General features: G+C 40.3%; 1 protein-coding gene across 1 annotated transcript in view; it reads left to right on the forward strand.

The window, feature by feature from the left end:
* Positions 1-9,362, forward strand: part of LOC121284614 (protein FAM171B) — a 57,816-nt gene extending 48,454 nt beyond the window's left edge. Inside the window, exon 8 of the mRNA XM_041200127.1 lies at positions 6,010-9,362. Within this exon, the coding sequence (XP_041056061.1) occupies positions 6,010-7,411 (1,402 nt within the window). The 3' untranslated portion in view covers positions 7,412-9,362. The remainder of the gene's footprint in view (positions 1-6,009) is intronic.
* Positions 9,363-13,449: the final 4,087 nt, after the last annotated feature.

Consider the following 13,449-nt stretch of genomic DNA (forward strand, 5'->3'; position numbering starts at 1 on the left):
AGCTTTCTCAAATTTGGAAATCAAATTGCCTTTCTCAAAACCCCAGGAACATACAGTTTAGATATTTAAACAATAATTTTAAAGGTCTTGACATCGTTTTATTAGTGCAGCTACCATGTCATCAAGCTGCTCTGCCTAGTTTAGAGATGATCTTGGACATGCTGTGGGGCATTTTAGAATTAGTTTTCAAGCAGTTATTGCTGGCTCCTAGATTTACATTGATCTGTGAGCCTCATATATGCATTTTAATTTTATGTACATATTTTTAAAAATGATTTCTGAATGTTAATATGGTGGAGTCAGGGTCTTCCTTTCAAAAGTGTTAAAAATTACACTTCAAAGTTAAATAAGTTGTACTCCACAGTACACGGTGTACAATGGCTCAGAATCTGTCAAGATTCACCATCATTTTTCCTCTAAAACTAATATAACTTCGGGAATTTGAATGTACACATTTAACAGAAATCCAGAAGTTGCTGTCACTGATTGCCCGCTCTGCCACAGGGTGTGTTGTTGAGGTCTCCCTTAGAAGTCATTGGGCTGACTAGAAGCTCTACTTTTGTGCTATTAGTGTCGCTGATAAAATCCTTGGAAAAGTCACACCTTGTTGAAAGTTCAGTGTGGTAGCAGCTTTCCATTTCATAAGATTGAGGTGGTCAACTCCAGTGTGGCTCAGGAGCCCCACTCTGGTATTACAGTCTCTGCTGCATTTGCTGTAGATGAAGACAATGGGCTGAGAAGGTGCACAATTTACTGGCCTCTGTTTGCATTAAGAGTCTTCTCGCTCAGATCTTTCTTGTAATTAATGAGAGTGGGCTGCTTGGCTTCAATGACAGGTTCCATCACAGTGACTTTAGCCTCGAACCAATCAGCGTTTTTCTGCTTTTACTCCTCATATGTTGAGAGTGCAGTATTGTAGATGGTGTCTCAAGTACGTTCTACTTCACTTCTGCACTCTGTTTGAGAATGCTGGAGAACGCCCGTTCAATTGCTTCAAGGAACTGTTAGTTTTTGTCTGGCTAGGAGGTACGGCTAATGTTGCTACAAGGGCAGCATTTTTGCTTTGAATGAACAAACTTCCAAGGGTTGTATGCTAGTCTTGGTGCACACCAGAGAATGATCTGTGTCACAGTTACACAGTGGTAGCAGAGTGTGTTGACAGTGCTGCTTGGTGCAGAACACTTGGTGATGATCAGATCCGGCTGGTGCCAATGCCCTGATCTTGGACATCTCCAGTTCACCTTGTGGCATGATTTGCTGTGAAAGAAGGGGCAGAATCTTTAGCTCGGTGCACTTGACCCGCTCGAGCCCGACGTCATCCCACACTCAGACGATATTTCAGTCAGCAGGCACGAACAAAAGTCGGAAGCGGCCCGCCGACAATTAAGAGGGCAACTAAGCCCATTAAAGTTCCAACTGTCCCTGATTTTTTGTGGTCCGTCCAACCTAACGGCTGGCGGGCGAGCGAATCTGCCAGGCGGACTTTGCATTTTTGATGAAACCTCCATCCAAGGACGAGATGAGGTTTCAATTATTAAATTAAAAATATATAAAAATGTATTGACAGAATTTTCATCATGTATATGTTCATGTGACTGATTCTGATGCGTGGATTTTTTTTCTGGATTATAAAATCTTTATTTATTGGTTTTAAATTCTTCAGCCCCCTAAGGTGCCCGCGTTTACGTCAGTGCCCGTCCTCCTCCGGCCCTCACCCCAGCAGCACTGAGCATTTCAGCGCGCGTTTCACACTGGCTGGCCAATAATTGGTCAGCCGGCGTGAAATTGCGGTTGGGGGCTGATCACGGGTGGTGGCCCATTCCCCGGGCCTGCCAATCGCGCGCTCACACCGACTTAAAAGTCCTGCCCAAGGTGTTAGTTACTCAAAGCTCATGGTAGCACCAAAGCTCAAGTAGTCTCTGTCCATTCTCATTTATCTTTCCAGGGTCGTGATGCCTGAGGCAGGAGGACCATGCATCATGGTCCGCACCCACTCTTGCGTTGAAATTCCCCAGTAGGTAAAGATGTTCTGACTTTGGGATTCTGCTGAAAGCAGTTCTCATGGAACTGGCCTTTCATATCTGTAATGGAACACAGCATTGGAGCATAGAAACTCATGAGGTTAACTGGCCTTGTTTGAGTTGAATGCAGCTGTACAAAACAAACTCTGAACCATTTTGTGGGTGGGTTCTATCATTGAAAGTAGTGAGTTCCTTACAGTGAAGCTGACACCTAGCTTCATGCATTTCCTCTGAACTCTTTCCCTGTCAGATGAACATATAATGCTTTTCTTTCAGTGATCTCTTGGCAAGCCTAGCCTATTGGATTGAAGCTGTATCAGTGTTCAGCCTGTCAAGTTTCATGTCAATCATCACTGTCTTGGATGTATTACTCATCAGCTACAAGTTGTCCGTCAATCCTGTGCACCTGGTACTGATGATCCCACCTGCCAATCAAAGAATTGGCATCTTTTTTCTTTTTGTTTGTTTACCTGGCGAGTTAGCACCTTACTGGTTGGGGTTTGTCCAACTTGCAGTGGGTGGTGGCTGACCAGTCGGACATGATTGTCCCTCCCACTATCGGATACAGCCTGTAGTATCCATTTTCTACACCAGTTAAGTTGTGCTTATCACTCCACATGCTGTTTCGCATATTTGTGTTAATGCTCTGCAGTGAAATTGGAGTGTCTCTGGAGAGGGGAAAGCCTGAGCAAAATGTATGGAGACTCTGGATTGCTCAGATGTCGGGGCCCCCTTTTGTTCTCTCCGGTTGAGTCCAAAGGAATGTGAAGTACTTTATTTAGCACCAGCTTGGTTGCAGGAATTGGGGGGATGATGGCATATTTAGACGTCAGTCTGCCTGTGGGCTCCACTCCAGAAGTTTCGTCAGGGTTTACTCCCTTAGCCTTCAACCCTCCCAAAGTATCCATAAGGCAGCGGAGCTATTCATCCAAAGCTGGGAGTTTGGTTCATAAGTGCCAGGACACATCCACATCCCATTGGGCCTGCACATTGCATGTCTGGGGGCCAAACCTGTAATTTTCCCTCAGAGAGCCTCCCCACACTCAAGTTCGTGACACCAGATTCACAAGTGTATAGCTTGAACAGAATGACCAGCGAGACAAGCTTCTATTGATAACTTACAATAGCTTTATTGAATCACCCACAGCCCCACAGTACAAAACCCAAAATTTAAAACCTATTTCCAGTACCTGACTCAAAGTCACCATGACTCAATTTAAAATTATAAAAACACCACGTTTGGTCCTGAAACCTTAAGAAAAACAACAAGATATGGCTGAAACTAGCTGCAAGGTATCAGCAAAAAAACACTTATGTTTTCACCCCAAACCTTCACAAAACCCTCAGACCAATATCACTACGATTTGGCTGAAACTTACAACCCCAACGTGGCTGGTCTGTCCTGTGTTGATTGTAGGCCTGAGCCAAGGTGACCAAACTCGACCCATCTTCCAACTGCAGCACACAACCTCAGATCTGCTCTTCTTTTATAATTTAACTCAGACATGTCAAAACATATTTCCTGTTGTTCCAATATCAATTTAGCTGATTCCACGCAAAGTCCAGACAAATGTCATCAGCTCTTGCTGGTTGAAACAATGCAGGGTTTTCCATGGAAGATGTATCCAGACGGATATCATCAGTTCTCATTGTATGAACAATTCTCCTGCAGTTTGAGGTGGCACAGTAACAGCACTTGGCTCCAAAGTTAATGAGGTTTGAATGACCGTATTCCAGTACTATTGTCAGTGGTGGTTGAATAATTCCTTGAGTGTATTGTATTGATGATATGTCTTTTGTGCCATTGTTTGGGTAATCAGACTTCTTGATCGTGTTAGTCAATGTCCAAACCCTTTTGATGAGTCAGTGTTTTCACTGAATGTTCAAACTAACCCCTTGCTGTTCAGCCCTGTACTGCTGACTGCATCTTTTTGAAATTTATAGTTCCTATCATGAGGTCAAAACATATCCATGGGTCTGAAATTATGTTCCACAAATTTCCCAGTTGGAGGGGATTTCGATCTTACAAGCCTTTTTTGAGTTCTTCTGAAAATTTAGCCTGAGACCCAGTTTCTATGTGCCACAGCAAGGAGGCATAGCTGAGGACTTACCAATGGAGAGGCTGTGTACAGACAGGGAGAGATTTACTCATTTGGCTCTCATTTTCACATTTCTGAAAATGAGAAGCATACTAGCACACAAAAGCAGAAAGCATGCTAACTTTCTTTACCCACACATTAAACACATCACATCGGCCTTTTGGGCACAGTATACTAAATTAATAATTACTGTTAAATATCATCTGGCCCATAAACAGTAATTTTATATTTGTGGAATGTCAGGTTTTCCCATTGTGATAAATTCCACATTTTATTTTTTTTAAGTTTATGATACTTTGGCTTCCACCTCAATCCCCTTTCTATGTCTCAACCTCGTATTTCACTTCCTATAAAATATGGGGCATAATTTTCTGTCTGTCGGGCGGGCAGGCCCAACCCAATCTCTGGCGGGCGGGGAGCCGATCCCCGCCGGAGGAGCGGGCCCCGCCGCCATTTTACGTGGGTGGGCCAATTAAGGCCCGCCCAGCGTGACGTCCGGTGGGAAGCGCCATGCGCTACCTGTGCCGGCGGGCGATTCCCCAAAAGCGAGAGTGCACTCTTTCGCACATGTGTACGAAAGTGCACACACCTCCCTAAGGGAAAGTGCTGTCTCAGGGAGGTCGCTTACACTTTGATAAAGATTAAAAATAGAAAAAAAATTCCCTAACGTGTCCCCCTCATGTGACAATGAGACGTGACATGTTCATAATTTATGCTATAACTTTATTAAACTTTTTGAAACACTGCATGAAACCTCATCCTGCTGGTGGATGAGGTTTCATGTTTTCTCTATTTGCCGCTGGGTCTCCTGGCCTGCTCACCAACGTTAAGGTTGGACAGGCAGGGCCTTTAATTGTATAATTGTTCCTGTCAGTGGCCTCAATTGGCCATTGACAGGTCGGCGGGCCCACAGCTGATTTTGCTGCGCCCCCGCCTTCCTGAAAATTTAAATGGGGTGGGATAATGTCAGGGGTTCCACCTGACGACATCCTGCATCATTTTACACATCGGTGAGCGGGCCCCACCCCCTGATCACCAATGGCAAAATTCTGCCCTTAAAGTTCAAAGTGACGGTTTCAGTGTTTTTTTTTACTTTCTGGTTTGGTGTCTTTGGGAATGTTTCTGTGTGATGTTTGCTTGTCTTTTACCCTGCTTGTTGACGTCACTATTGCTGGATGCCTGGAAACTCCCTACACATGATGCCAGATTCAAACTGATATTGAGAAATAAGTATGACTGAAATTGCTAGATCTTTGTGGACAGCTTTCTTTGAGGTCAGTGATGAGAACTGTCGCTGACCATAAAATCCAGTCCAATTAAATGTTGACCACCAATATGTTGAATTTAACCTTCAGTTGGGTATTATTAATTACTGTTTGAGAAAAGCAGCTTAGAGCTCTGGATTTGCAGAAGTTAATACAATATCTTGGTCAAAGCACCACTGTTTTATTGATGGAGCTAACTACATCAGTCTGGAGAGGGATCTTTGCTTTAAGTAAGTGTCATGCTCACTAAAGTAAATAACTTATTAAAAGTATATCTTTTCTTCAGCACCAGAAATTGCTTGCCCTAATTTTCTATTATGGCCTTGCGTTTAAAAAAAAAAAGAGAATGCAGGGATTTTATAATATGTATTTTTATTAAAATTGATGATTAGTGCTAATCCTCGTAATATTGTACAGCGCCGAAGGAGGCCGCTAAGCTCAGCAAGCTAGTCTACTCCTTGAAAGTACAGTTCAATTAGTTCCACTCCCCTGCTCTTTCCTCATAGCTGTCCAAATGATCCTTTGTGTACATATTCAATTCCCTATAGAATCTGCTTCCTTTCACGCATTTATATTGAAAACGTTTGCTCTTTTTAATTAAAACCAACTTCTGTTTCTTGACAGAGGAAGATACAGTCATCCACACAAAAAGCCAAGAATCAAGACTAAACTGGATACCTCAAAGAAGGACCAGACCACATCAACCACTCACATGAACTTGCCCTCTGTCACCAAAGAAAATTTAAAATCTGACGAAAAGCTTGCTTCTCAACAGCCCAAGATAGCCCCCTATAGTCCTAAGAGAGAGCTGTCTCAAAAAGAAGTGGATGAATTCTGTAAACTTGTGAATAAAACCACCGAGAAACAAAATAACGAGAGCTGCAAAATTTATGTTGAAAATTTCACAATCCGGTCTCGGAAAAAATTAGGCGATAATCTTCACAGGGAAACAGTCTCTCAGCAAGCAATCAACAGCCCTAAGGATTTACCCAAAAATGCATTGCAGATTAAACATATGAAAATGCTAGCCAGAAGAAAGGAGATGATAGAAGAGCAGTATAAAATGCAGCACACTAACAATGAAGCAATGTACCAATTGCCTCATATTTCAAGCAAACTGTTACCTATTTATAATCCAACCATGGCCATCATGCAGACCCAAGATCTTTTTTGTACTCCAGACCAGGTTGCCAGGTCAGCTACTTTGCCGAGAAATAAGCAGATCATCTATAGTCCTTTGGCTGAGCCGCTGACCAGGGACAATTACACTCAGACACTTCCTAAGATGCCATTGCACTCCCAACAACAGTCTGAATCTCTCAGACAACAGCAGATTCTTCAGGGGCAACAGGACTATATAAACTCAAAACAGGCCATGGATTCCAAGTCAGTGCTGCCCATGAACTGGGGAATATACACCAACAACCTGCTGGAATCTGTGTCTGTTCCTGGAACATTGAATGAGGCAGTGGGAATGACTCCATTTGCCACTGAACTGCAGGGCATATCTGAGCAGACATTGTTAGAACTGACCAAAAGCAAGCCTTCACCGCATCCCAGAGCATGGTTTGTATCATTGGAAGGTAAGCCAGTACCTCCAATCAGACATTCATGCATGATTGTTCAGAAACCGAAAAAGGCACACAGCAATGATACAAGCCTCGACTCTGGAGTTGACATGAATGAGCACCACACTAGCAAGAAGCTTGAAAAGGAAAAGACTTTTGTCAAAAGTGCACCTGCTTCGAAGAGCCTTTACTCAGAGGACATGGATCTGAGTGGCAGCGAAAGCGGGACTACTGTCTGTACCCCCGAGGACCTGTCCTTCAGACACGTGCTGGATATAGGAAGCGACCAGATAGTCGAGGTTGAAGAAGAACAAAGTGACCGAAGTTTGCAGGACGATGAGATTAGTGTAACCCCTCCACACAGAATGGGGCAAAAGAGTACTGATAGAGATGGGGAAGATAGTAAAAAAAGTGTTTGGCAAAAGAGAGAGGAACGACCTCTGATCTCTATAAACTAAATTGAATTGCTTTGATTCCAAACTTTACAATGGAGCAAAAGCATGTTTTTGGTTCTATGGTTATTTTATTGATTAGTTACAATTCGTGTTACTGAATAAAGACACCCTGTTTGAATAAGGTGTATCTTTTGGATCACTCATCTTCAATTTACTGTAAATAATTACACACAGGGTTATTAAGCATCAAGTTATTTGTGCCCTTTAGACTTTTGCACCAGAACTTGTTTATAAGAAATTGATAAAGGTTACCTTATCAGTTTGCAGTATCTTTTTACAACCTAATCTTGTACCCTTTCTCTTTCAAACCACTTGCCCGTTTTTAAAATCTCTCACCTCTGCCACTGTAAATCACAAGCAAGAAAGAATGTGAATTTTTGTCTCTTGTATTAATGTTTAATGTCAGTCTGTTAATACCCTGCCCTCCAAAGATAGAGAAGGTTAAGCCCAATTCTTGTCTGTTGTGATCAGTTTGTGTGGTGCCCAGACATGAGAGCCGATCTAAGAATTGAATAAATATATTCTGAATAGAATGCTGACTTAACTTGAATCTGTATCAACAAAAGGATGAGATACACAGCTTCAACTTCAGAGAGCTGTAATGACGTGTCGGTATTTAAAAATGAAAATAGTAGAAGACACTGCCTTTTTCAATTTATACAAATTAAATTTATTTCCAAAACTTGAAACGGTATATAGTTTTACACTAAAGGATACTTTTATAAAATGTTATGCCACGTGTGTTTTTAAAAACTCTAATCCCAAGAAGCACAAACTTTTCAAATTTACTAAGCAGGAAAAGATTGTAAAACATTGTATGTGAGTACAGGAGTAATAATTCACATGTTAATGTTTGCAAAGTCCTGGGGTTCAATGATGGTTAGTCTGGCAATATGCGAGGCTGCTGTTCATGTGTAGATAGATAGAGGCATATAGTTTACAATTAAATCTAAAAGTCTTAATTATAAGCAATATTTGTGAATCACCTTAAAATATGGAAAGCACAATGTCAAAGTTAATTCTCACTGAATTCTAACCCCGCCCATAAAGGCATAACTATCATTTGTTGTTTTTGTGACAGAGGTGGGCAGAAAATATTGAAGTCAATTGTTTTTAGAGTTTTGCCGACGAGAAACGTCGAAGCAGACATAAAAAACTAATGTTTGCTTCCATTGTTCTGATTCATGTAATGAGCTCCAATCATTCTGTTGCATCTACATTGTTTTATTTCCATTTAGATATTCTTCAGATTCTGAGAACCACTGGGACTTTTAAAGCTGATAAACTACATGGCACCATGCTGCTGATGTCAAGGTTACTCTAGTTTGCCACAATCCAGACGGTTCTCCTGAGCAGAATACACTTTAGAATACGGCCCTGAAACTAATTCTGCTTAATCTTGGTAACTACATGCCCTACAGATTCGAGTCATTATTTTATTTTGAACAAGGTACATATCCTGAAAAACAGTCTGCATTTTTGTTTTGTAGTTGACAAAATGCTGGAACAAAAGCAAGCCTGCTGTTTTGTGAAACCATTGGAAAGTATTTTATTGTATTATATGTTTTGAGAAAAGTGTTTGTTTATTCAGTGTGGTGTCAAGCATGGTTGCATGTTCCTACATTTTTGTTCATTATCAAAGCCAGTTTTGCCATTAGACTCCCTTGTTCAGTGTAGTATTTCTAAGGAATAGTGAATTAATTCAGAATTGTTTTGATGCATTGCTTAAAACCCAATAAAATGGAACTGAGTTTTGTTTACGTTGTGTTTGACTCAAATGTACGTAATATAGCGCATAGTTACCTAAAATGTATTTGACCTTAGCAACATACTGTGGAATCAATAGCTGTGAAAGCGTTAGTGTGAAATTCCTTTGCCCATTATTTAACCAGAAGCACGAATGCCTTTATTTTAAGCAGTTTGTTGTTGTCACTGAAATGAAGGAGAGATGAAATTCAGATGAAACTGTTGGGTTTTCATACACCATTGTCTCGCACAATAATTTCAAGGCCTTTATTTAATAAAATTAATTTGTTTATTTTGCATATTATTTTAAGTTCATTTTTCAATCTTTTTAATATAGTTTGCTGATTCATCAACCTTAGCTGTATCATTACAGGGAAACTCTAAATAAAGACCAAGCATCTGTAGTAGCAGGAGAGCGAAGCAGTGTCTGGTCTCTCCTGTTGGCAGGTTCACATGAGTATTATGGGTGGCTCAATACAGGTCCTATCTTTCCCTTTAGCTAAATTTTGTAGGTAACTTAGAAGACAAAAGTGGGTTGAGGGAGGGTGGTGAAATGCAAAGCATCAGAATATACACTTTCTTTAATCTGAATTTTTTTTATGTTCAATGTTTCTGTAAGGAACCATTAAACATAATATAATTTTCAGAGACCTACTCAGAGTTACACATTCTAATACCTGTATCAGCAGTTATTTAAAAAATGATTTGTATTGAACAACAAATGTTTCTCTCCAAATGTTCAGTTTATATAACATTAATTTGAAAAATATTAGTAAAAAGGGAGTGCATGCAATAACGGCCAGTCCAGATGGTCACAGCATTGTATATAACATTCTCATCTTATATGTATTTTCCAATCACAAGAGCAATTACAAATGCTTACATGTAAATTGTGGATAATTCTGTCATTTTGAAACCAAAACACTTGCCATTTCTACAATAATCCACACTCCAATTGGCAGCATTAATTCCCAAAACTATTCTCCAAAGTTGCCTCGGACCATCTAATGTGACTGTCTGATTTCGATTAAATTGGGAAAACCAGCACTGATGAGGCAGTAGAAAGTAGATGCAAACATCCAAAATAACTTATTGCAAAATATCTTGGGCTGATAATGTCAAATTATGAAAGACTTAGAAAAGTGGAATCAAAGATAATGCGGTAGCTATTGCCAGGATTTGGGAGAGAGTTTCGGGTTAGAAATTCATCTCAGGTGATGATGCAAAACGGGCTGTATCAGATTGGTCGTTTTATGTCACTGTCCAAGACACATTTACACCCTGGTGTCGCTCTGGAATCAGGAAAGAAGTAATAATTTAAGTGCTCCATTCACAGGCACTGAGATTGTCATGATGTGGTTATTCAGCTTCAAGAGTATCAGTGGTTGGCTGTACACTCAGCATGATATTGAAACAAAAAATGTAGAGTTGAATCATCAGCACAAGAGGGCATGTGATTGGATTGTGACCACAGAAGGTCATTGAGGAAAAGGGGGAAAAAAACAGTCTTTGGGAAGAAAAGAATCTTGAGGATCCACATTCCAGAGCTGGTGATGTTAAGGATAATGTTTGTTCCATAGGTAGAGACTCGAGCAGCAATTTTTTTTTTAAAAAGCAATCACTCCTTCACATTGTCTCTTTTCAAAAGGTGATTTCAAGATGATGGCGTCGGAATTGCGTGTTCATTAACTTATAATTGATAATTTGAAAATATATCCACATATCCTCTTGCACATTCCACATTGAATGTTTAATGAGAGACTAAGGAGACAGAGATGTGACGGTTGCCTGATATGGTTAAAACTGTAAGGTTTATACAGTTGATGGGGGGAAAATGAGTTTAAGCTTGTCCAATGCACAGTCTGCAGTGCAGAAGGTTTGACCTCATTTTCCCTATTTCTTTTTTGTTGTTTGACAGAAAAAGTTTACTTAGAAAACTTGGGTCTGTAGCACACTTGACTGATGTTTTGAGTATTCTGGTGAGGGAATAGCTCTTAGAGGACTTTTTAATAATTCCTTGTGGGCATATCATTGACAAGGCCAGCATTTGTTGACCATCCATAATTGCCCTTGAGATGGTGGTGGTGACCTGCTCCTCTTGAACCACCACTGCAGTTTGTTTGTTTGTTTGTTTGTTTGTTTGTGTGTGTGTGTATAGGTACACCCACAATGCTATTATGGAGCAAGTTCTTGAATTTTGCCCCAGTGACAGTGAAGGAATGACAAATGGGGGGGAAAAATCACAACGGCGCAGTGGAAACACATTTTCATTTTCATTTGGAAATACTGAGGAATTGAGATCCTGCTGAAGGCGGAGCCCCTCTAAAGAATGTAATACTACTTGAGGCATGAAGATCAACCACCAAACAAGGACAGTACTTCATGTAAAATCTGTGCACCTGACTTCAAATGAGGAAGATGATGCTAATTATTCTTTACTGCATATATTTCTGGTGTCACTCATCCTGATGGCACAAACCTAAGAAGGACATTTACCCTCTGGGACATTACAGTTCAAGGCTTGTATAACACATTAGGTGTTTTTCACACACATCTTTATTGTCCCAAAGCTGCAAGTGCACTTCCCTTGTAGAAATGGCAAATTTAGGAATATTTATTCCATTGCTGTTTCTGGGAGCTTTCTGCATGCAAATTGGCTGCCGCATTTCCTATAACAGTAATTATATTTCAATATGTACTTCATTGGAAAGCAAGTTGGTCTATCCTGAAGTCATGAAAGGCAAAAGTTAATTGCATTTTTTTCTTGAATAAATTTGCTCAGGCTCACAAACTAAGGCTGCCTTCTGTTCTTCATAGGATTCTCAGTCTCAGTAGGTCAGCCCTGCTCTCTTAAGACCTATTCACACCCCCCACCGACTCCAATTATTATTTCTTCTTCCAAAATTTGCAGTCATCATGCACTACTATTTTGATGAAATTGTGGTAGCCATTGACTTTCCACAGCAACTCAAAAATATTGAAAGGAAAGATTGAAACCAAAACAAATAGAAATATGTCAAGAGGTCACAATAAAAGACTAATGCATGGACTGAAATGGAGCAACATTTATTTAGAAATTCAAAAATAAACTCAGGTGACCATAATATCTATCCTTAAGAGACTTGCTTAATGTGCTTAATGATATTGCTGCAGCCAGGTACCTTCTCAATCTTTCCATGTTTTGTATGTAAGCCCATGTGAGGAATTCCAATGTCCACATGGGCACCTTTGGGGTGATCTGCATTGAAAGGAAGTTTACTGTCCTGAAAACCCAGGTCAGCAGAAGCTTTTGCTTCACGGTTAAAGAAATGAAAATGTTGCCTCTTGTAAGCACTGTGTGGGAGAAATTATGATCATTGGTGCACTTTTTCAGGATCTAAATGGAAGCGGCAAGGTCAATTACAACAGCATAGTACTCTGTCCTGGAAGTGTGTGCCATATTGCATTCCATAGGCGTCCATGGCATTTGCTTGCAACAAGCACAGGCATTGTTTAAATGTGATAATAATCAGGGCCTTTTTGGAGTCCATGAGCATCTGAAATGTCACTTCTTTAACCTGCCCAGCAAACACAACAGTGGTCATTAGTAAGCAGCTTTTAGTGTTTTTGTAATGATTTTGTGGAGGGCAAGAAATGTTGCACAGACCTCATTTGTTCTTAATCACTGAACATGGGAATGCTGCTGGGCTTACCATTGAGGCTCCCAAACCAGGAGGAGCAGCAGCAGCAAGGAAGGCAGCAAAGACCTGTACAGGCTACAGGAAAAGATGGTAGGAGGGATTGCAACATGAGGGTATATGTTATGAAAGTATAATTTTCATAATATCCTGGTTTATTGTCAAGTAGGCTTATAGGTGTGAGCGTAAATGGTTCTCTGTGTGTTTTAATTACAAGGGAGACTGCAAGCTTGAAATTATCAAAAGAAGTTAGGTGTAGAAATGTACTTGAAATGCTAATGAATAAACAAGGATGCTGTCTGAGCATGTAAAATGTGAAGAAAATTTGCGTTTTAAAATAAGTGGAGTTGTTTGGGTTTCAAAGGGATGTTAGGATGTTTACAACTAGCCAGATAAGTAAGGCCAAGCAGTGTGTTTATTTTTCCCAAAGGTTACTGGCAATATTGGCAACATGACAGTTTTTATATTATGTGAAAAGTGCATTTCAAAAGATATATGGAACAATGGAATTTACAGATTTAAAGAGAGAAAAACATATATAAAGGGAAATGAAATGTTATGTTTGGGGGCCATGTAAGATTTAACAGGGCTGTCTGAAATGGCCTTTGGGAAGCCTCC

Source organism: Carcharodon carcharias, chromosome 12 (assembly GCF_017639515.1).
Source record: "Carcharodon carcharias isolate sCarCar2 chromosome 12, sCarCar2.pri, whole genome shotgun sequence".
Classification (NCBI taxonomy): domain Eukaryota; kingdom Metazoa; phylum Chordata; class Chondrichthyes; order Lamniformes; family Lamnidae; genus Carcharodon; species Carcharodon carcharias.